The 24,946-nt window shown below is 39.6% G+C and overlaps 3 protein-coding genes across 3 annotated transcripts; 1 reads left to right on the top strand and 2 right to left on the bottom strand.

Moving 5' to 3' along the window:
• Window positions 1-568: 568 nt before the first annotated feature.
• LOC145802880 (uncharacterized) lies at window positions 569-2,612 on the bottom strand. The gene is made up of 4 exons (XM_082895684.1): window positions 2,464-2,612; window positions 1,713-2,371; window positions 1,006-1,382; window positions 569-634 (listed from the first exon to the last, which is right to left on the bottom strand). Exons 1-4 carry the CDS (start codon window positions 2,610-2,612, stop codon window positions 569-571), a joined length of 1,251 nt encoding a protein of 416 aa, XP_082751810.1.
• Window positions 2,613-13,364: 10,752 nt separating this feature from the next.
• On the top strand, window positions 13,365-15,256 carry LOC114272332 (6-phosphogluconate dehydrogenase, decarboxylating 1, chloroplastic). Its single transcript, XM_028213999.2, has one exon. The coding sequence runs from the start codon at window positions 13,585-13,587 to the stop codon at window positions 15,073-15,075; it is 1,491 nt and encodes a 496-aa protein (XP_028069800.2). The 5' UTR covers window positions 13,365-13,584; the 3' UTR covers window positions 15,076-15,256.
• Window positions 15,257-18,688: 3,432 nt separating this feature from the next.
• On the bottom strand, window positions 18,689-19,609 carry LOC145788956 (uncharacterized). Its single transcript, XM_082895683.1, has one exon. The coding sequence runs from the start codon at window positions 19,607-19,609 to the stop codon at window positions 18,689-18,691; it is 921 nt and encodes a 306-aa protein (XP_082751809.1).
• Window positions 19,610-24,946: the final 5,337 nt, after the last annotated feature.

Below are 24,946 nucleotides of genomic sequence, written 5' to 3'. Positions count from 1 at the left end.
TGATTACCAAAAAAATATAGAGAAAAATATAATAAAAATATCATACGGTTCAGAAATTAATATTGAGTAATAATATAAAGTCAAAAATATTTTATTTTATTTTGTTTTGAATAAATTTTCAGTATAAAAATATACAGACTATTAAATTCAAAATATTGTGAATAATTATTTAAGAAAATTAAAAATATACATATTATTTTTATTATATAAAAATACGGGGTTTCACAACACTTGAAACCCATCAATACCATTAGGCAAAATTAAGATTGGTGCAGTGACTAACCTGGTTTTCAGTTCTTGAAAGGCTGCCTCTCTTTGTTCGTTCCAGTCAAATGGCACATTTTTCTGAGTTAACTGGGTCAATGGCATTGCAAGCTTGGAAAAGTCTTTCACAAATCTTCGGTAGTAACTTGCAAGTCCCAGAAAACTTTTAACTTCTGTTATGTTCGTCAGTCTAGGCCAATCCACAATAGCTTCAATCTTCTGAGGGTCAACAGAAACACCACCCTCATTGATCACATGTCCCAAAAATGCTACATTATCAAGCCAGAATTCACATTTGGACAATTTAGCATACAGTTTCTTTTTCCTCAAAAGCTGCAAAGTAGTTCTCAGATGGTTCCCATGTTCTTCCCTGTCTTTAGAATAAATCAGAATGTCATCAATAAACACAACAATGAATTCATCAAGATATTTTTTGAAAACCCTATTCATTAGGTCCATAAAAGCTGCAGGTGCATTTGTTACTCCAAAAGGCATTACCAAGAATTCATAATGTCCATATCTAGTTCTGAATGCAGTTTTCTCTACGTCTTCTGCCTTAACCTTTAACTGATGATAACCGAACCTAAGATCAATTTTAGAGAACACTTTAGCTCCTTGGAGTTGATCAAACAAATCATTTATTCGGGGTAATGGATATTTGTTCTTAATGGTCACTTTGTTCAATTCCCGGTAATCGATACATAACCTCAAAGACCCGTCTTTCTTTTTGACAAATAATACTGGAGCACCCCAAGGTGAGGTACTCAGACGAATGAATTTCTTGTCTAAGAGTTCCTGTAGTTGAGCTTTCAGTTCTTTCAGTTCAGAAGTTGACATCCTATATGGAGTCTTGGAGATGGGCTGTGTTCCAGGTGTTACATCAATGGTGAATTCTATTTCCTTATCAATTAAGTCCCCAGGCAGGTCATTTGGAAACACATCGGGAAATTCACAAGCAACCGGGATAGTTTCTACCGTAGTTCCGTCAGATGGTGTAGTCAGTATACAGCACAAGTAACCTCTACATCCCTTTCTAAACAGTTTTATGGCCTTCAAAGCTGAAATCAAATATGGGGGAGAAACTACCCCATCCCCAGTAAAAGTAAATTCAGGCATACCTAGTGGTCTAAACACAATAGATTTACTTGCACAGTCAATGGTAGCACAGTATTTAGTCAACCAGTTCATTCCCAAAATACAATCAAAGTGATCAATGTTCAAGGGTAATAAATCAACATATAATATCACATCGCCAATCATAATATCACATGCTGGATAAACATAAGTGCACACCATAGAATCCCCAGACGGCGTAAATACAGATAACACATATGTCATAAGTTCTAATAGTCTAGTCAATTTTCGAGAGAAAGCATGTGATACAAAGGAATGTGTAGAACCAGAATCTATCAGTACACATGCATTTTGAGAACATACAGAGAGTGTACCTGACACCACAGTATAGGTGTTTGGTACGTCACCAGGCACTAAGGCGAACACTCTCCCTTGCCTCAATGTTTCATTATTTGCATTCCCTCTAACATTGGCCCTTACATTTGGTCTTGCTGCGGAAACAGACCCGGTGAAACTTGTCATAGGACGGCTAACCTCGTTGAATCTCATCAGGCAATCCCTCACCATGTGGCCAGTCTTGCCATAGTGAAAACACGTACCTGATGCTCGATAACAAGCACCTCTGTGCTTCTTTCCGCAGTCGGGGCAGTTTGGAGTAGATCCGCTACTTTGACTAGAGCTGTTGGAGGATCCTGTGTTTTGCCTCTTCAAAACTGACCGGCCTTTCTTGAAACTGAATCCGGCCCTCTTTCCTTTCCATTTTGTTGTTGGTGTTGTAGTTTGTTTCTTAGCTACTATTGTGGCTTCTGCCATCAATGCCCTGTCGAGTACCTCCACATAAGTAGGTAATTTTAGGACACCCACTCGGTCAAATATTTCCAGGTCCAGCCCTCCCTCAAACTTCTGTGCTTTCTTGTAATCAGCATCCACCATATATAGAGCAAAACGTGCCAATTCGGTGAATTTGGCTTCATACTCTGCTACAGACATTCTTCCCTGTTTAAGTTCTTGAAACTCGGACACCTTCCTATCCCTGAAGCATGGAGAAAATATTTATCATAAAAGATTGCATCAAACTGTGCCCATGTCATATTCCCATTGCCACTTCGAATCAGTAACCACCACCTTCGGGCTTCATCTTTCAGAGTATAGGTGGCTAGGAGAACTTTCTGAGTTTTTGAACATGGGAACACTTCATATAACTTCTCCATTTCAAGTAGCCACGTCTCTACTTTCAATGGTTCAATTCCTCCATAGAACATTGGTGGTTTCATTTTCATGAATTTCTGTGTCAGATTGATGATATCATTATTATCCTCCTCGGCTTGTGCCGGTGGAGGCGGAGGGGGCAAAGGTTGTTGTCTCTATTGTTGTGTCAAGGTTTCAATCAATGCTGCTAACATCTGTTCCATTCGGCCCATACGAGTCTCTGAAGATTCACTTTCACCACTTCCCCTTGCATTCTCCATCTTACTATACAGAAATCAAATGATAATAAACACAGGCATAATCTTATTCGTTTCCTTCAATTTATTTGACTCAAATGTACATTCAGTTTTTATATTCAGTTGAATTACCACACACTCACACATACAGATGAAATGCCCCTAATGCTTACTAGGACATCCTAAGCTCATACGGACCTGTGGGTGCGGTAGAACACGTGTTCTGATACTACTCTGTCACGACCCAAACCGGTCCCTGTGGGTTTAGCACCGTAACCGGCCAGTAATTCGTGGATTACCAAAGGCCTCTGAACAGATTAGCAAATAATAAGGGGCTGCGGAAACAATAATACAAAATAGACAAGGTCCAATGAGCTGTGATAACGTACATGAGACAAAACATTTTAAAGCTTATTTATATATACATAAACATACCAGTCAAAGGACACCACTATTTACAAAGTATTTACAGAAGTACACATCTCAAGACCTGACTTTACAAGACAGTCACAAAGACTAGCATGAATACAAAAACAGCTATAAAACGAGACTTCGATCGGAACCTCCTCGGAAGGCACAGCGGTTGGCTGACAGATACAGAATAGAAGGGCGTCAACTCTGGCCCTGATCACCCGCCGGCTCACCTACATACATAATATAGACTGTGAGTGGAAGCCTAGTGAATAATAACAGAGTAAAGGGATTTTATGAATGATGTCCAGCACAAGTTAGGATCCAGTATTTAAATAAGAACATATTCAGACTTCAAAACAGAAATAGATTTAGATACACACTCATGTTCATATTCAGATTTTGCATAAGATCATGCGTGGTACACCCATTAGCTATCAGATCAATTTGGTCCAGAGACCCGCATGCATAGTTGGTACCAACGACTATAAAGGTCCATATCTTGCGCGCAAGTAGCCATGTTATTGTTACCCCCAGGCAAGGGCCACGTGCAGATTGGCTGCGGTATTGTTACCCCCGGACGAGGGCCACGTGCAGATTGGCCGCGGTATTGTTACCCCTGGGCGAGGGCCACGTGAACTAAGGGTGCCACAAATACTTTTCAGAAAATTAAACATTTATTCATAATTCATAAAATAGCATTTCAAAAAACAGATCATACCATACCAGTCAGAAAATACTTAAGTTAAACATAACTTTACAGAGTTATTACTCACAGTGGGCCTTGAGACAAACAGACGGAGTAGGTTAGTCAGACAGGACGCGGCACGTGACCTACATAACACATAACAGATACACACTTGAAACACACGCTCTAATTGTACAAACTTATTTCGTTAGCTCTTAGTGTGTTTCTAATCTCTTATCCTCATTAAAGGGTCCTGAACGTGGCCTAGGAATGCCTAGGATGGAATGAGGATGCGAAAATGCATTGAAAATCATTTCTCAAATTTTTCTGAAGATAAGGTCCACGCTCGAGCGTGGCTTTCCCCGCTCGAGTGGACATGCAGATAAAGAAACTCCGCTCGAGCGTGGACTTCCCCGCTCGAGCGAACTGCAACTTATGAAAAAGTGCTGGATGCATGAAATTTACGCTCGACGGGCGCTCGACCCCCGCTCGAGCGTGTGACACAGACCCTCGCTCGAGCGTGGCTTCCCCCGCTTGAGCGGACTGCAAAACACACAAACTTCTGGGTATACGCATTTCACGCTCGAGCGTGACTCTCGCCGCTCGAGCGGAAGTGCATGTACTCAGGCTTCACGTTCGAGCGTGAAAGTCCTCGCTCGAGCGTGGGTCAATTTTCTGGAAAATCCAGATTGACCTCCAAGCATGAAACTCAACCTTTAAGCCTTCAAAACTCATTTTTCTGGGCCAATATTTGAGGAAACATATAATAACTCATAAAACAACATGTATTAAAATCATTTCAAGAAATCATGGCCCAAGAGCAACCCAATTTGTGCAAAATCAACATGAACTCTATGAATATGCTATTAATTCAACATGCAAGAACCTCCTTGAATTCAAACCCTCCAAAGCCTAATCAAACTTGATAATTTGATGGAAAACAAGTTCAATGACCATAACGTGAGTGAAATTAACACATGCATGAAAGAAATCTTAGAATTTAAACTCAAAGCATGGAAATTTATGCATGCATGCATGGATTGACTCTCAAAACCACACATTGAGCTAAGTCTAGACTTTAAATACTAATTTCACCATGAATCTAGCAAGGACAACTCAAATTCATAATTAAAAGGATGAACTCCCTACCTTAGGTCTTCAATTCCAAGTATACAGGCTCAATTATGCAATTCTTCTACAATTCTGCAAGTTCTTCAAGTAATTCTCTAGATGAAACCAAACTTCTCCTCTCTCACTCTCTCATACGGTTTTGGTCAAGAAAATGGCTGAGGAGAGATGCTTCTAAGTGTAATGAGGTGTAATAAAGTTGATCTCAAATTAAACCACTAAGTGGCAAACTTGTAATAACTCAAACGAGTGTAAATTAACATTATTTAATCTAATTTAATCATACCAAATCAAATTTTAATTAAATCTACCATAAAATCATATATATTCTAACTAGTATGAAACACTAATCAATTTCAAAATTGGGCGCCGATAAGGCTTTCAATTCGCAGTTCAAAGTCTAAACATGAACAGATCATTTTATGACAACCAGATAGAAACGCAAAGATAATGCAATACATATGCAAATTAATTTCGGGTTCCTTCTAAATTAATGTTAGGCATAACTAATCATGGATTAGCATTAATCGGAGGTCGGGGTTATTATAGAGACTCTAATCACACGGATTCGGGTAGAGGAGGAAACATGAGAACAAGATGCGCTTATGACACAAGAGCATTCCACTGCAAAGGTAAATTTAACTTCTGGACATATTTTACCTAAAGGTCAATTTCATAAAAATAGTTACTTGAAGCCAGTTAAGAAAATCTAGAAAAATACTGGAAGACCACAAAATAAAAATTACCCGAGGCAAAAGAAATGGAACCAAGAACCCTCTTCACAAGATCTGACAAATGTAACATGTTTTGTGTGTGGCAAAAGTGAGCATATTGCTCGAACTTGCAAATTTCAAAAACAACAGTCTCGACCACAGGCTAATGTTACCGAGGAACTATTTGTGGCTATAATTACAAATATTTTTATGGTTCAATCTATGGAAGGGTGGTGGGTAGACTCTGGTGCCAATAGGCATGTCTGCTATGATAAAGATTGGTTCAAAGATTTCACTCCTTTTAATGACGAAAGGACTGTTATGCTTGGTGATTCCAGTTTAACCAAGGTGCTCGGGTGTGGGGATGTTGAGCTGAATTTTACCTCTGGACGTGTGCTTGTTTTAAAAAATATGTTGTACACACCGTCCATGAGGAAAAATTTGATGTCGAGTTATATGCTCAACAAAGCTGGTTTCAAGCAGACTATTGAATCTGACCAATATGTAATCACTAAAAAAGGCATATTTGTGGAAAAATGATATGCATGTGATGGAATGTTTAAATTAAATGTTGAGAATAAGAAATCACATGTTTCTGTTTACATGCTGTCTTCTATGAATTTTTGGCATGCTCGTTTGTGTCATATTAATAGCCGATATGTGGGAGTCATGAGTAGTTTAGGATTAATTCCCAGACTAACAAATAAGTTTGAGAAATGTGAAGTTTGCAGTCAAGCAAAAATAATTAAAAGGCCTCATAAAAGTGTGGTGAGAAATACTGAATTGTTAGAATTAATTCACACTGATTTTGAAGGAATTTTAACATATGGTGGAAATAGATATTTTATCATTTTTAGTGATGATTTTTCAAAATACACTTATGTATACTTGTTGAAAAATAAAAGTGATGCTTTTGAAAAATTTAAAGAATTTCTTCTTGAAGTTGAAAATCAATTAGTAAAAAGATTAAAAGATATAGAAGTGATAGAGGCCGGGAATATGAATATTTTGGATTCAACTCGTTTGCTCAATCTTTGAGAATAATCCATGAAACTACTCCACCATATTCATCTGCATCTAATGGTGTAGCAGAAAGAAAAAATAGAACTTTAACTGATTTAACAAATGCTATGCTAATTGAAGCAGGTGCTCATGCAAATTTGTGGGGAGAAACAATTTTAACTGCATGTTATGTTATGAATAGAGTGCCACATAAAAAAAAAAAGTTACGCCTTTTGAGTTGTAGAAAGGGTGTAAGCCAAATTTGAGATATTTGAGGGTTTGGGGTCATCTACTTTTGTTAGACTTGTGGACCCTAAAAGACCTAAATTAGGTGTGAAAGTTGCACTTGTGCTTTTTTTGGATATGCAACAAATAGTACAGCCTATAGACTTTTTGATATGGGAAACAAAATAATTTTTGAATTAAGTGATGCAATTTTTCATGAAGAAAAATTTTCTTTTAAATCTAAAAATGGTGGAGGTCAAAATTATCAAGAAAATATTTTATCTGAAATCGGTTCCTCTACTCCTCTTTTACAAAACCAAGATACTGTAGTTTTTGAACTTAGAAGGAGTAAAAAGAGCCAGATTAGAAAAAGATTTTGGCCCTGATTATCATGTTTTTAATGTGGAGGAAACTCCATTAACTTTACAAGAAGCTTTGGCATCTCCTAACTCTATTTTTTGGAATGAGGCTGTAAATGATGAGATTGAATCATTATTATCCAATAAAAATTGGGTATTAGTAGATTTACCACCAGGTTATAAAACTATTGGCTGTAAATGGGTTTTGAGAAAAAACCTTAAACCGAATGGAACTATTGATAAATATAAAGCAAGGTTTGCTGCAAAAGGTTTTAAACAACAAGCAGATTTTGACTTTTTTGATACATTTTCTTCGGTTATTAGAGTTACATCCATTAGATTATTAATTGCAGTGGCTACAATTCATGATCTAAAAATTCATCAAATTGATGTTAAAACAATCTTTTTAAATGGAGACCTGGGTGAAGAAATCTATATGGATCAACTTGAGGGTTTTGTGGAACCTGGTCAAGAAAGCAAAGTGTGCAAGCTAGTTAAATCCTTATATGGCTTAAAATAGGCCACTAAACAGTGGCATGCGAAATTTGATTCCTGCATGATTGAGAATGGCTATAAAACGAATGAATGTGATAAATGCATCTACTATAAATCTGAAGAAAATTCACATGTCATTATTAGCCTCTATGTGGATGATTTACTTATATTTGGCTCTAATTTGCATATCATCGTGGAAACTAAAAATATGCTTAGTAGCCATTTTGATATGAAAGATCTTGGTGAGACTAATTATATTTTGGGAATGAAAATTACCAAAACTTGTGATGATATATTTCTTGATCAGTCGCATTATGTTGAGAAAATTTTGAGAAAATATAATTTTTATAAGTGCAAGCATGTTCTTACTCCTTTTGATCCTCATGTGCGTTTATTTTCTATTGAAAATGCTGAGGATGTAATTAATCAAAAGGAATATGCTAGTATGATTGGTAGCTTGCGTTATGCGACTGACTGTACTAGACTTGACATTGCCTATGCAGTTGGAGTACTTAGCCGGTTTACTAGTAAGCCTGGCAGTGATCATTGGCTAGCCATTGAGCGTATTATAAAATATTTATTTGGTACCATAAAATATGGCTTATTTTATAATAAGTATCCTGCAGTACTTGAAGGTTACAGTGATGCCAATTGGAATACCTTGTCAGGTGATTCATTATCAACCACTGGTTATTTATTTACATTGGGAGGCGGTGCTATAAGTTGGAAATCGAAAAAACAAATCATTATTGTTAATTCAACAATGGAGGTTGAGCTTATTGCTTTAGCTACAACTAGTGAAGAAGCAAATTGATTGAGAGATTTATTAAATGAAATCTTTTGTGGGAAAAAACTGATTCCACCTATATTGATTCATTGTGATAACACCGCAGCAATTGGTTGAGTTAATAACCGTTATTATAATGGTAAATCCAGACCTATCAGAAGAAAACACAGTACTATGAGATCTTATATGAATAATGGCATCATAAATGTGGATTATATTAAATCTGGTGATAATCTTGCAGATCCATTAACTAAGGCCTTAGCAAGAGATAGAATTTGGAATACATCGAGGGGGATGGGGTTGAAGCCCATTGAATATAGCATGAGCCATGTATGAGGATACTCAACCTAGGGACCAGAGATCCTGTAATTGGGTTCAATGAGAAAAACGATCATATGATGGTCGTGAGAAATACACTAAATTACTTTTTACCCATCCCTATGATGTAAGTGCATTTATCCTGTAACGTTGTAGAGGTTAAGTTATTAAAAAAACTCTTAATGAATTTCTGTAGCTCTTATTGAGTAGGGTATCAAAGTTACGGGAGCACCCCTGACAGAATTCACCTATGTGAGTGTGGTAGTGGGGCTGTTACCTATGAGATTTGGGTTAATTCTCAAACACACTCATGAATCTTGGGATCGCACAATGTCGTAATGTACTGGCTTTTAAAGCTTATGTGAACACCTGGAATATTATGTGTGTGCAATAATTATTTATTTTCCTTAAGCAGTCATAGTTCAATGCTAAGCATACTATTGGCTCTGGAGTAGATATTATTGTTTCACTAATGGAGGTTCAATACAGAGCACACCTACCGTGATACATAATATCCTTATTTGCCTAATAATCTCAATTTTTGTTACTTATAATATTAAAATAGGTGGGAAAATGTTAGCAGATATTTTAATATTATAATGTGTTATAGATTATATTATGTGATTGGGCTCCAAATAACTTGTTAATCCTTTCTTTTCCTCCAAGGAAACTTGCCCACTAAGTTTCCAAGACAAGTCTTCCTAGATAAGTCTTCCAAGTCTTTTAAGTCTTTCAAGTTTTCTTCTCAAGTCTTCCAAGGAAATTTCTCACCAATTTCCTTTCCTATTCTTATCCACTAAGTGTCTTCTCCTCCAAGCCACTTGCCTAACAAGCTTCATATTCTATAAATTGATCTAACTTCTTATCTTGGAGGAGAGAAGAAGTTTTGATTGCTTTATTATGTTTTGTGTGAGATTATCAGGCAAATAAAAAAGGGTGTATGTAATAAAGCTTTGGGTTCAACCAATTGTGTAGTATTGGTGAACCATACGACTTAGTCGGGCTATTGTATCCTGGGGGGACAAGTCAAGGTTTTTTTCTACTGCACCGGTGTGAGACTTTGCCTAACCGCAGAGGGCTTGAATCTTATTAAAGAGAGCGAATTTCCCGCGCCTCAGCCCTTACAATAGTTATTGTAATTTTTATTATTTGTATTTTCTGATGTTTTATTTGTAATTATCACCAACATAGTTCAAAACAAACACTTCAAATATGATCATATTTTGAATTGCAATAAGAGCATCTTTAATGTTATTAAATGTCAAATTTAGAATGTTATTACTAAATTTGGGCTATACTACAGTACATAAATGCTACAATTTTGTAACTTTGCTCTATTGCTTGCATAATTTTTTAGCATAATCATCATCTCATCTTTTCAAATATGGTTGGATCTCTATAAATTACATTGATAGCAATGCCAAAATTTGATAATTTATTAAAATTTGTATTAAATTTGAAACAATATAAAAATTTGGCATTACTTCAATTACAATTTCATTGGAGCGCCCAACATTTCACAATTTTTTTCCCATCAAATTTGTTCAACAATTTAGATAAAAGCTTGATTAGGTAGAACTTATCCCAATTTTTCATCAAATTATCCAAAAAAACCTCCTCTAATCAATTCAAGTGAAAAAAATACTGATGTTCAATATTTCATCTTTCATATGTAGAGAGAATACGCAATTGGAGTGGTTGAGAGCTTTTCTCTCTAAACTTTTCTCCTCTTAGGGTTTCAAGAGTGCAGCGGCCATCAGGGTGGAAGAGGGGCTTGTGGCGGCCTCTAGCCTCCCTTCTCCTCCTCCTACCCCTCTTTTCTTCTTCCCTTTCCTTGCTTTGGTCCAATAACTTGGAAATTTTGGCTTTCCATCTTTTCCCTCCTCGGTGAAGTGTTTGTTTCCCTCTGCCTTAACTTCGGCCATGGCTTTTGTCAAATCCATCGTCTCCCTTCCGTCCCACCTCCACTTGGCATTGTCCATCATCGCTAGATTTGTCGCCATTCATCATCTTATCTGTCGCCTTCTCCTGGCCTGCTGGACGCCGCCTTCTTTCCCCTGTTATGCCACCTCATTCCCTACCAGATTTGCTTGTCATTGCTAAAGTTTTGGTTTTGTGGGTTTGTTTGCCTTTGTTTTCCTGGCTTGCCTTGCTTTAGGTTTGCCTTGCTGTTTTGTTGCTTTATTTTATGGTTTGTTTGTGGATTTACTTTTCTGTTTTCCGGTTGCCTATGTTTTGTAGGTTTTCGTGTTGTTTTGTTTGTTGGTGAGTCCATCGGTGGTGATGTTAAACTTGCCCTCTATCTGGTGGGGGTATATAAATTCTTCCAAACATGCTCTATTGTTGAACTTTTATAATTAGCTCTGCTTCGCAATACGAGCACGAGTACGAAATGTGCTTATGAATATTTTTATAGGTTTTTTCCTTTACGTTACTTGCTGTATTTTATTTTATTTTTTTGTTTGGTGTAAATTTTCGGTTGGATGGATTCTTGTGAGTACCGTTTAGCTTTCTTTAATGAATTTTCCTTAGATCAATATATAAATATATATATATATATATATATATATATATATATTTCATCTTTCATTAGTTTTATCAAATTTAAGGGGAAAAAAAAAGATTGTTCAACATTTCATGAAAGATTTATTTTCATTTCTAATTTAATGATTTTTTTAGTAAAAATTTAATTTGATATAAATTTGATGAATAGAATAAATTAAATTTTATCATATTTAAATTAGTGGAAGATATCCTTATGTCACAAATTTGTTTTTGGAAAAAATAAAAAAACTAACTTGAAACGTCTTCGTTTCATGTTCTGCTTAGGAATCATCGTCGACGGTTACACCGCACGAGCATAGATCTTTCCCTTGCACTCCCTCCTTGTACTCCTTCATTGCAGGGCTTTCGGGCCCACTTTTAGGCCCAATTTTAATAATTTGAACCGTTCATATTTTAAAAATCAAGTTGATCGAATATCAGAAAGCATGTGTTCAGAAAAGTCGAACTACAAACTATTTTTTTAAAGAATTTAATAAATAATTTCCGAACACATGTTTTCTGATATTCAATCAATTTGATTTTTTACAAATATGATATACTGCATAAATCGTAAAATATAAACGGTTCAAATTATTAAAATTAAACCTAAAAATAAACCTAAAGACCTACAAAAAAGAAGCGCAAAGAGGAGAGTCCGGATCCTCTGCCATACTTTCCTGCCATGCTTTCTTGTCATGCCCCAAAACGACGTCGTTTTGGGGCAAAATTTCAAAAATAAAATAAAATAAAAATAAAACAGAACAGAACCGGAGAAGTGGAAGAAGAAAGAAGGCAAGAACGACGAAGAGGCGTCTGCTGGGTTCTGCTGGGTTCAACAAACATCAAAATTTTGCAGATCCAGATGACGATGATGAACAAAATTTTGCACTTTTTTTTTTCTTTTCTTCTTCGTTCTTTCTTTCTCTCTCTGCTTGTATTGGAGAAGCTCACTCTCATTCTCTGATTTTGATGCACATAATAGAAGAGAGAGAAAGAGTGAGTGAGAGAGAGAGAGAGAGAGAGAGAGAGAGAGAGAGAGAGAGAGAGAGATTGGGACTTGAGAGGAGCAGTGTACAAGTTTTACACACAGCATTCATTCATTCAAACCCCCAAAAAGAAACACAAGGGACTTGGGATCTTTTCTGCATTTGGGTATTTTTGTTTCTAAAATTGACCAAAGGAGAGAAAAACCAGGTGGGCATTCCTTTCAATCCTTGTTCCACTGAACCCTATGATGAGTAGGATTTAGCAACAAAGCTTGGTTTTCTTTTTACTTTTCACCTTCATTTGCAAAAACTCTCATTTCTCAGAACTTTAATATGTGTATCATCCATGGAGTTTCCCCATTTGGGTTATGATGCATCTGTGTAAATTTTTGTTTATGTGTTAATACATAATTAGATAAAGATGATCAAGGGGTTTTCCCATTTGGGATTTTGGGTATTACAGAGGATCTTCACATTTTTTATTATATTTTTTAGCCTATGATTTGTAATATATATACACATATATATATATATGTATTGTAGATTTGTATAGATATAAAGATATATATTCATATATATATATAGGGATGGTTTCATATATATAGTATAATTTTTTATTTTTAACAGTTGAACAGCTTCAACAATGGCGAATCTGGTTTTGTTGATTTGTAATATATATATATATATATATTGTAGATTTGTGTGGATATAAAGATATATATACATATATATATAGGGATGGTTTCATATATATAGTATAATTTTTGATTTTTAACAGTTGAACAGTTTCAACAATGACGGATTTGGTTCTGTTTTGTTTTATTTTATTATTATTTTTTAAATTTTACCCTAAAACGATATCGTTTTAGAGCATGACAGGAAAACATGACAGAAAAATATGACAGAGGATCCGGACTCCAAAGAGGAAGCGTAAGGGGGAGGATCCCAACTCTACGCCACTCTCTCTCTCCTCGACGAGTCCGTCGCTCCCCACCGGTATCAACCTACCTACCTACCCAACCTATACACACTCACACACACATACATATAAAAAAACATTTTCAATTCCAACTCTCCAATCTCCATTTCCACACTTCCCTTCTCTCTCTCTCTCTCTCTCTCTCAAACGTACCTAGTCTCTCTCTATGGAAGCAGCATCCCCATCTCTCTCCCGCATAGGCCTGGCCGGACTGGCCGTAATGGGCCAAAACCTAGCTCTGAACATCGCCGACAAAGGGTTCCCAATCTCCGTCTACAACCGCACCAACTCCAAAGTGGACGAAACCCTGGATCGCGCCCACCGCGAAGGCGACCTCCCTCTCACCGGCCACTACACCCCTCGCGACTTCGTCCTATCTCTCCAAAAACCCCGTTCCATCATCATCCTCGTCAAGGCCGGCTCTCCCGTCGACCAAACCATCTCCGCCCTCTCCTCCCACATGGACCCCGGCGACTCCATCATCGACGGCGGCAACGAATGGTACCAAAACACCGAACGCCGCATCCGCCAAGTCTCCGATCAAGGCCTCCTCTATCTCGGCATGGGCGTCTCTGGAGGCGAAGAGGGTGCTCGATATGGTCCTTCTTTGATGCCTGGTGGCTCCTACCAAGCGTATCTCAATATTGAAGATATTGTGAGGAAAGTTGCCGCTCAAGTTGAGGATGGTCCTTGTGTGACCTATATTGGGGAAGGAGGGTCTGGGAATTTCGTGAAGATGGTTCATAATGGAATTGAGTATGGTGATATGCAGTTGATTTCGGAGGCTTATGACGTGTTGAAGAGTGTTGGGGGTTTGTCGAATGATGAATTGGGAGAGATTTTTAGGGAGTGGAATAGAGGGGAGCTTGAGAGTTTTTTGATTGAAATTACGGCTGATATATTCATGGTGAAGGATGAGTATGGAGATGGGGAATTGGTGGATAAGATTTTGGATAAGACTGGGATGAAGGGGACCGGGAAATGGACTGTCCAGCAGGCCGCGGAGCTTTCGGTAGCTGCTCCCACGATTGCAGCCTCGTTGGATTGTCGGTATTTGAGCGGGTTGAAGGAAGAGCGAGAGGCGGCCGCGGAGGTGTTGAGGGAAGCGGGTTTGAAGGAGGAGATTGGGGCTGTGAGGAGTGGGATTGATAAGAAGAGGTTGATTGATGATGTGAGGCAGGCTTTGTATGCTTCCAAGATTTGTAGCTATGCTCAAGGGATGAACTTGTTGAGAGCAAAGAGTGTTGAGAAGGGTTGGAATTTGAATTTTGGGGAATTAGCTAGGATTTGGAAAGGTGGGTGTATTATCAGAGCTGTGTTTTTGGACCGGATTAAGAAGGCGTATCAGCGGAATCCGAATTTGGCAAGCTTGGTGGTGGACCCGGAGTTTGCGAGGGAGATGGTGCAGAGACAGGCGGCGTGGAGGAGAGTGGTGGGTTTGGCGATTTCAGCCGGGATTAGTACACCGGGGATGTGTGCTAGTCTTGCTTACTTTGATACTTATAGGAGGGCTAGGCTTCCTGCAAATCTTGTTCAGGCTCAGAGGGACTTGTTTGGGGCACATACCTATGAGAGGATTGATCGCCCCGGTTCGTTTCATACAGAATGGACAAAGCTTGCTAGAAAAAGTAACACCCGTGTTGCTGCTCTCAATTGAGCTGTTTTTCAATTGTTCCATCACTTGTTTGCACATTGGGTGTTGTTATTGATGTTTCTATTGAATTCAAGTTGCATCTTTTGCTTTGGATTCCCTGCTTAGGCATATCAACTGTTGTTTTAGCCTCGCAGTCTTTTCTTTTTTTTTTTGATGCTAATAACTGATGCATGCCTTCAGAGTATTACCTGCTTCAGTGTTTCCAAATGATTTATTGCCAGTGCAGGTGAGAAGATGAGCTTTTCCTTGTTCTTCCTTGAATATTATTTTACACAACCTTGCTTGCCATAACTATTCCCCTGGCCCCCTTATGATATGTTCAACTTAGAAACATGGTCATATTCAATCGAATTTGTTGAATCTAATAATATATCAATCCATTGAAACGTTAGTTTAAGAAATATATCGTTTTGATGCACAGTTTTAGTTCTATTAAAGAAAAATGAATGGAGTAATTTGGAGTTGAGTAATTTGGAGTCAGTTATAACTTAAATATGTCACATGTATTGAGAGTGAGATATGATTGTAAATTGAAAAGTCTTACGGTAGTAGACATGTTTTACTGTATGGGAGATTTATTTTGAGATCTTTTCTTTTATTTTTTGTTTTGTTTATGGGTTAGGGGAAAAAAGAAGAAAAAGGAAAGAGCTAGAGTTATGGGATGATGATGCCAAAATTATTGTTCTACCATGGAAGGATGTATTTGTAAAATGTTCCCCCCCCCCCCCCCCAAAAAAAAAAAAAAACAAAACAAAACAAAAAACAAAACAAAAAAAATTATGTTGTTTTATGTTGCTAAATTTTTGAGTTGGCCATGTAAAGGGAGTTGGGTACAAATGTTGGGTCTAGGTGTGAAATGCTGTCCCTCTTACTTTGCATTGAGTTATATCTTCCCACTCGCATTTCTGTGAGAAGTGCTTCGTGTTGTTGATTGTGTGCTTTACGGGGAACTTCTAGCTTGCTTATTTTTGTGCCTTCTTTGTTAGATCTACCAGTTGCTGTGTTTGACAACATGAGTTTTTTTATGCATGGTCCATAGCCATATTGTATGTGTTGAAAGCTTTAATAATGATCATGTTATAACCATTTGTTTTGATGGAAGATTTGGATCGAAAGTTAAGGTGGTAATGGGATCTTCTCTTAGATCTCTACGGAAAGACAGCTGTCAATCAGTTGAATTCATATTTCTATCTGTACACAACTTTTTAGAGGTACTACTATCAGATTAGAGCTTTTCTCCCAATGGAGTGAATATGCTAGAAAACTTCATGTATTGACATATAAGTTGACAACTTGTCTTTTGAGTAGCTGTGTGAAGTGTGAATGTAAATTTGGAAATGGCTTGGGTTACCTTTGGATTCCTTTTTATTCACTTGAGGATTCATTACTTGCTTTGTTAAATTGGAACCCTTTCTCTTCTAAGAGTGCCTAGCTCTCTCCTCCAACAGAGCTGAGGCACTCGTAGGAGGATGGCAATTGTACTTACTGCCACCCCTCTCTTCTATGGTTGCCTCAGCTCTCTCCTCCTCCACCTCTGGTTATCCTGTGCTGGCTAAGGGCCTACCATCTTCCCAAAGCACATTGTTCCGGCCACCCTGGACATAGCACTCGCATTAGGTAATTACTTCCTATAGTTTGATAGGTTTTCATATTCGTGGTGCGGTGCATAGTTCTTTTAATATAAATTTGTTGTTTTTGCTCAGAACTTTGGTTGAGCACAGGCTTGTTAGCTGAAAATTTGTAGTACCCTGTGTTGAATTTGATGACTTCTGATTGCTTTTAATGTCTCCTTGCCTTCTTTGGTCTTTCTCTGTTTCAAGTCCAACATTACAGATGCTAATTAGTTGATTTCAGAGTTTGAATGACGGTGCTCTCTCTTAATGGCAACTTTTACAGTTCCTTGGTGGCTTATCAATGTTGTTGGACGGAATTTTTTGACTTCATTATACATTCAATTCTTGTTGTCTGAACGCCGACCAGCTGCATTTTTGTAGCTATATTGCCTTGAGAAAATGCGGAAGCTGATACTGTATGTTAGAGAAGATATGCTATTTTCTTTTGGAAAGCAGCTACTCTCCTGTCTGCACAGTGGACCATGATTATCAGAATTCCAATCCAGATCGTAGGATCTCACCATTCTATGATTTCAGTTGGGCCAAACGATCCGGATCAAATTAAGATCTTAAAGTCATTACGATCCTAATCATAAAATGATGTAGAATCGCATACAATCCCTGATTCTATTTCGATCCCGATCCTATCAAAAAAAAAATTTTTGTTATTATTTATTTTTTATATATATGTGCATAGTTTGATTATAAACTCATTTTTCAAATGTCTTCTCTAATTTATGTTAACATAGAATATACATTATATCAAATTATCAGTTTTCTTTGATCTTTTTAAAATTATGTAACAAAGATTATCATTATCGATAATTTTTCATTTTATTTTGCATTAAGAGTAGGATCTTACAATTCTTGATCTGATTTTATGATTCAATCCATTAGTCCCTCCCAACGATCCTACCTGGGATCTCAATTTTAACAACCTTGCCGTGGACTGGTCCCATTTAGTCCGGGCCGTGGACTCACCTCAGGATGCACTTTAATTAGCTGATCCGTTCATATTCTCATATCTGATCTTCTGTTTTAAGAACACATTTTCTACTGTCTCGATTGCATCTTATTCTCAGAGACCTTGCTTTCACCTACTACGGCATATGTGAAGTTAGATGTCTCAGATGAAGAGGAGACAAGCCAGTTTGATGAGCTCCCCATTTATATACACATCTAGAATTATTTTGTTGTCTTGTGTATGGAATAGTTTTGGCTATTATACTCAACTTAGCAAGCCTGACGAAGTGTTGGTTTGGTAGATGAGTCATTTCCTCACCCTTGCTCTATGATGTAGTTTGTTTTCCTATTCCTCTCTTATCAATTATTTGAAAAAAAGAACCTTTGTTTCAAATAGATCGGGATAGTTTTCATGAAACTTTTCAGGGTGGATAGCATTTTTGTTTCTTATGATTGTTGATTTTATTAGCAGTCGTTTTCTTGGTTAATTTTAGCTATTATATTAGCATGAATTTATATGTGAGTTGAGCCTTCAGTTGAGCTTTGTCGTCATCTCACATTTTTGTTTTATTTTTTTTCTTTGTTTTGCTTTTGTGTGTGTATGTATTATGTCTTTCTCAATAATGACCCAAACAATGACATGTTCTCAGGCAAAAAATATAAATGAAACAATCAATTCATAAAAAATAAACATGATAGGGAAAAACTACCAAGCACGGCATACACTCTGCTATTGTTTATAGATTATGTCCAATATTCTGGCAAAGCAAACTCTTAATCTTTTTTCTTCTTTTTTAATCTTGTGAAAACCGGATTGAATCGGCTGGTTTAACTGATTGACCCATTGACTTATCCATAAAACAGTACGGAGGAACTCTGGTGGAAACTGTGGTTGAATCAGTGAAATGGTCAAACTCATTCTGGTTTGCTCGACGGTCCTGGGTTTCAGAACATTGCTTCCGGTTCTTCCTTTTGAGAAAGGAATGAAGAAAAATTAAGAGAGAACGAAAAGAAAAAAGAAAAGAAAAAAGAGCATTGGATCATGAAAGGCTAGCATTCTCAAGGACTGGATGAGTTCTCATAACACCTGCAGAGGGCATTTTACTCTCCCCTATGGAAACTGTTTCAAGACCAACCCCTTCATCAGCTTGCCTTTCCATTTCCTTCACTTTCTTCACCTTCATAAACCTGACAAGCACCACCCCAACAAAACCTGCCACCACGGCAAACCCGACAACTCCGAGCACAAAACCACCCACCCACAAACCCCAAATCCCCTCCTTCTTCCCCATCAACGGAGTAACCATCGAAAAATAACCCTGATTTCCACTGTAACAAAAATTCCCCCTGGCGCTCACATCACTGACAATACCCGTCCCATTGGGACTAAAAATCGCACATCTTTCTTCTGGAAATGTCAAGTTGGGGAACTGAATTTTTATCAGCTTCCCCATCGTGTCGAGGTTGATCTTGGCGATACTATTCGAGCTTACATTCGAGGCATCAAAAGCCACAAAACCGATCACAGAGGACACTAGTGAGTAACCTGGCAAGTTGAAGTAGTGAGAAGACCAATTGCCAAAGTCTTGATAGATAATGACAATCCTCTTCACGTAAGGCACTGGAATGGTGTGTAATGGGATTTGGAAGTGGCTGAAATTAGCACCTTTGCCCCACAAGGTCTTGCTTCGGAGCCTGACAACCGAGACTTGTATCCCGGATAGATTGGCAGGGAGATTTGCTCTGTAGAGAGCACCAGTGCGAGGTCGGTGTTGAATGAGAGTTTGGGAGGCAAGATCATGGAGAAGATGATCTAAGGATTCATTGGTGAGGTTGTCAAAGGCGTGCGCGACGGGGAAGAAGAAGAAGAAGAAGATGGAGAGACGAATCAAGCAGAGAACCTTCCAAGTCCTGTTGGATTGGAACAATGGTGGTTTCAACATGTTTTGATTGTGTTCCATTGCATCTTCTGAGGCAGAGAAGATCTAAGCTCAGTTTTAACTTTCTGGATGGAAAGTGTAATCATTTCATGAATTCGAGTGAGTCTTGGAAATGGCTAATTTTTTGGTTCTTGCGGGACCTTAGCCTAAAGGTACTTTAGTTTTTTTTTTTTTTTTTTTGAGTATTGAGCTAATTATCACAAGAGGATGGTTGTGGACACATGACAATTACAAAATTGACCATGAAAAATTAATAGTGGCCATACATATGAGAAGTTAGTGTCCATTGAAAAGACTATTTCACTGATGTTGTTCCACATGTATCTTCTTTGATTTGTTTATGGACGACTTATATGTCATGCATTCTTTGATGAGTAATGCAATCTCCTTCATTAAAGATATGGACACAGAATTTAAATATAATCGGAGAGACAATATAAGATTGAGATTAAACTCTTATGTAGTAGAACACATTGAACCATACATTGAATATTCTGAGTATTTTTCTGTATACAAATTCTGTGTATGTAGCATTGTTGAATCTCATTTCTTATTTCATTTGATTGAAATCTACATTAATAAATACATATAAAACTTACTAATTTGTGTCTAAAATAAAATGAATGGGCTGACAAATAAAAATATATGATTTTTTTTTTTTTTTTTATTGAGTGGATTTTCTTCACAAGGTCCTGCTTATAATGGGTCCCATTATAAGAAGAAGTAAAAAAGAAAAAAACTTCCATGATCGTGTCATGGGGGGTTAACTTACCCAAAAAAAAAAAAATTGTCATGGGGGGCACCGACCAACAAGTATGGAGAAATGCAATCATAAAATTGGTGGTTGATGAAACAAATTAGGGACAATCTTGTTCCATAAAATGCGTGGATTAACCGCCTGCAGGAGGACCACTGATTCAAACTCATTTCCTCTTCACTCTCTCTTTGGAAGCAATTTAGCATTAAATGGTGGAGTGGACATAGTAATGATTCGCCCTCTACATGCCAATTCCCTATTCATCTAGTGGCATTGTCTAAGAACACATAAATTAACATAAAATATAAATGAATGTATAAAATTTATCGATCCCGAGCTCTTGTCTAAGTAGTTGTACGGGGAGGAAATATCCGTTGCTGTCCGTACTCCTTTCGTCCAAGCTCCGTGTCTATCCAATCAACCTGAGAATACAACGGCGGTAAGCTACCCGGCGGTGTATTGCCGGAAAACTCCTCCAATAGTCGAGTTAGCTCACACTTAGAGAGAGAGAGAGAGAGAGAGAGAGAGATATTTAATCAATGTCAAATTGTATCTCACCAAATGAGAGAGAGAAAGAGAGAGAGACAGACAGACAGAGAGACAGAGATATTTAATGAATATCAAATTGTATCTCACCAAATGATCTTCCATCCCTGGCATGGGGGGCGCAGTTACGCTTATATACTTTTTGCGCTTAACTCTGCGCCCATTAGCCTATTGACACGTGGAGCTGCTCTCTCATCTGTCAGCACAAATCCCGCTAACACCACCTAATCAAACCGCTAGACAACATTAGAGGGAACTAGGCAGCCCGACGGCATCACCTCGGCCTCACACGACTGTGCTACGTAACGAGTCCGAGGGCTCCATTCGCCGAGCTACATCACAACCGAGCTCAGTGGCATTCCGGTAGAGCCGAGTTCAAGACAGGTCGAGTTGGTAAATAGAAGGTCTTTCCCGCCAAGCTAAACGTGCGAACCATGGAACTCGGGTTGGCAGGCAATCATCTCGGCCAAATAAGCTCGAGCCAGACACGTGACCTGATCCTTGGCCGAGCAAAATCGACTTTGGACATGGACAAGCCCAAGTAGCTCGGTCCCAACGTGGTCCTGGGCCTCGACCGAGCAAAGCCACCTCTAGCCAAGCCCAAGTTAGCTCAGCCCAAACACGCTCGGCCCTTAATTTGCCTGGCTTCTACCACGGCCCAAACCAGCTTATAAATCTCCCTCTCAATTGCCCCTTAATTCCGTCCGCAAAAACGTGACTGGGATTACATGATCCGACCGGAGTAGATTCTCCGCTAGTCTTTCCTTCGTAAGGCGTTAACCGTGTTACTCCCCACGCTCGGTTCCTAGACTTGCTCGGTCGACGCCTCAACTTGCCATCTTGTCTCTTCAGTACTGACGTCGCTGTCATTATGGACACGCGTCGTCCATTCGTTGGCCTCGAGCAGCCAACCCAGCCGTCTCTTCATATTCGAATTTTGGCGGTTCTTTTCTTCTATAAACACGTCACTTGCCCCTTCACATTTTCTTCTTACTGTTTCTCTTCCACTCCTGATGTCCAAACGTTGCAGTGCCAACCTCCCTACTCAAATACCGTTCTTGCCTAAGACTGAATTCGTGCTCGAGGAATCGACTTTCGCCCCAAAACTGGTAAGTTCTTCAAATCTCTTCGTCATTTCTCACTTGATATTGAGTCTAGGGCATGATTGGGGTAGGTTTTAGGATGTAGCCCTCCCAATATCCACCTTTGCCCCTTCTCACTCAACTTTTCTTCAACTTTTGTGATGAACACGCGAGGATCTGGGGCGGACAGGGCTCCAGATCTTCTTTTGATCCCAAAAAACACCAAGACCGAGCAAGTTACGAGTTTGCAAAACTCACGTAGGAACCGAGGTAATAGAGCGCTGGACCGTTCGACCGGGCTACAATCTGGTCCGCTTGAGCGGCCGAGCTACTGGGTTTACCTCCGTGACCGAGATGGTCTGGCACTCCATATGATCGAGCTAAAGTCAAGCTCGTTTGCGCGACCGCGCTCTCACTTACACTTACACTTCCTTTTACTGCAGAGTCCAAGGAGACCACGCACCAACACTAAGGCTCTCAAAGGCCGAGCAGCTATCAAACGATAGTTTGCCAAACCAACACAGTCGTGCTAAAACCAGCCGGCTTCACATGGGGCGCTACCGCTTCCTGGTTGACACGCCGGTCGCTCTAGCCACGTTCCAAGAAGAATACGGCGTCCCCGCAGACATACATCTCGAGCTCGGTGCCGAGAACACAACCCCTTGGGGCAGATTAGACCAGTGCCTTTTCACCGTGCTTTCCATTATTGAAGGCGGCCTTCGTTTCCCGGTCAATCCTCTCATGTGCGAGTTCTTGAGGCGCACCGGGCTAGCACCAACACAAGTCTTAACCAACACCTATAGAATAATTAACGGGATAGCCGAGCTGAACAACCGGCTAGGCCTCAACCTAGGATTAGCCAAAATACTTCGCTAGTACACCCGCGGGCATACAAGCGATGGACTAAACTATTACCTAAAGATCAGATTGGGCAAGGAGAAGATAGTAACTGGCACCCCGGATAAAGATATGCACGACGACAACTTTTTCTAGGTGTCTGGAAACTATGAAACAGCCAACGTGCCCGGCTAGTACATCAGCAAGAACTTCGGTTCGACATGTAGGTCGTGCTCACTGCTCGGTCAAATTATTTTCCTTCACCGTTCTGTACTTATGCCTTTTCTTCTTTTCCTCTTTGCAACTATTGAAGCTTTGCAAGCCAACTACTACAACCCCAACAAAGCAGCCATCAGAATCGTGCTCTGGTACCGTAACCGAGATTGCCACGAACTTCTCGGCTACGTATCGACCTACAGATACTCAGCTCCCTACCGGAGTAGGGTAACAGACTTTCTCCGAGCACCGTCTCCACCACCCGATCCAACACTACCGGACGTGCCCCTAATCCAGTTGACCGAAGAAGAGGAGATGGCCAAACGAAGCCGCATCAAGAATCTCATCACCGCCACATCCACCGAGCTACCGAGCATCCCTTCTCGCCCAACTGCTGCCGGTCAAACAAGCAGGGCCGTGGTTGCGCTGGCGTTAACTGCCGCGGTGCAGACCAGCAAGGAAAGCCGCCGAGCCGAGAAAAGGCCTCAAACCGCCGATCCCACAGCTGAGCTCGTTACGGAGCTAAACACCGAGCAACCTGCGGTCACAACTGAGCCAATATCGCCCTGGAAGCCTCAGTTGAAGCACCGGGGAAAGGAGATCCTGGCAAGCGCATCGATCAAAGGCGACAAAGGACACCTTCTAGCCTTTGACCTAACAAAAGCTTTCCTTCTGCCGAGTGACGTGACCGGTAGTGACCATGTGCCTAACACCCGGCTCATGAAGTCCTCGGTCAAGTCTATGACCCAGGTAAGAATCTCGCATGTTTTATTCAAATTTTTTTGAGTGTTTGCACGGTTGGATTTACTTATTCAAAATCCCTTCTTGCAGGCCATCCAGAAGCAACATCTGGTGATGGAGCGGATTCATAGAATCCGACAGAAGGCGACCGATGCTGTCAGCCTGGTTGAGCACCTCCAAACTGAGCTGGGGCGGTCGAAGGCTTCTTTGGAGATTGCAAACACAGACAACTCCAAATTGCTCGGCCAACTTGGGGCCACCGAGAAAGAAAGTGATGCTCTCCGTGCCGAGCTGGAAGAGTTGAAACAATCAAGGAAGGATGAACTGGATGAGGCAAACAATGAAGGTTTCAATGAGGCCGAGGAAAGCTACACTAAGCAAGTCGAGGCTACCAAGGACATTTTCTTCAAGTCCAGCTGGAAGGCTGCTTGCAAACAGCTCGGCCAAGGATATGGAACCGGCGTGTTTACCTCTTCCCCCGCTGCCTTTCTGCCGGCCTATATGGTGCCGTATGTAAATGATGTCTTCAGTGCATTGCAAGCCGAGGCCTAGGAAGAAGGCGGGGAAAACGTCGAGGAGGATGCCGAAGGAGCACACCCCCCGAAGGAGGCCGGCCAGGTTGAGTCCGGCGCCCGAGAAACCACAGCCACGGTCGACCTGGAGACAGCTACAACCGGCAATGACTTTGTTGACCTTTCCCCCTTAGTTTAGTTTTTTTTTTTTTTTAAAGAATGTAACCAGGTTGCTTGCCCCACCTCATGTAATTCAGTTTCTCATCAATGAAAAGTTTTGATTTATTTAACTGTTGCACTGCTTTGTTGTCTATGTCTCATCATCTCGGCAGGAACCTTTAAACAAAACGTCAACTACTTTAGCCGGGGTAAAGCACCTCGGTCAAATCTTTTGAGTTGGGCAAATCACCAACCCCTTAAGCCGAGACAAAACATCTTGGCTAAAGCCTTGAGCAAATCATCGACTCATCTAGCCGAGGTAAACCATCTCGGCTAATAACACAGTTGAATAAATCAACTCATTCAACCGGAATAAAACATCTCGGTTGAAACCACAGAGTTGAGTAAATCATCAACTCCTTCAACCGGAGTAAAACATCTCGGTTGAATCCACAAAGTTGAGTAAATCATCAACTCATTCAACCGGAATAAAACATCTCGGTTGAAT

The sequence above is a fragment of the Camellia sinensis genome, chromosome 11, assembly GCF_055761805.1.
Source record: "Camellia sinensis isolate YWXY chromosome 11, ASM5576180v1, whole genome shotgun sequence".
Taxonomy (NCBI): domain Eukaryota; kingdom Viridiplantae; phylum Streptophyta; class Magnoliopsida; order Ericales; family Theaceae; genus Camellia; species Camellia sinensis.
The sequence above is the reverse complement of the archived record's forward strand: the minus strand, read 5'-3'. Positions and strand labels throughout refer to the sequence as shown.

Excerpts from the sequence above, each read along its gene's own strand:
- LOC145802880 (XM_082895684.1), bottom strand. The coding sequence starts at position 2,612 with ATGAAACCACCAATGTTCTATGGAGGAATTGAACCATTGAAAGTAGAG. Across the intron at positions 1,383-1,712 it reads CACCTATACTGTGGTGTCAG|GTATGCCTGAATTTACTTTT; the intron begins GTACACTCTCTG and ends TTAGACCACTAG. Across the intron at positions 635-1,005 it reads CCTCACCTTGGGGTGCTCCA|GGAAGAACATGGGAACCATC; the intron begins GTATTATTTGTC and ends TTCTAAAGACAG.
- LOC114272332 (XM_028213999.2), top strand. The coding sequence starts at position 13,585 with ATGGAAGCAGCATCCCCATCTCTCTCCCGCATAGGCCTGGCCGGACTG.
- LOC145788956 (XM_082895683.1), bottom strand. The coding sequence starts at position 19,609 with ATGGAACACAATCAAAACATGTTGAAACCACCATTGTTCCAATCCAAC.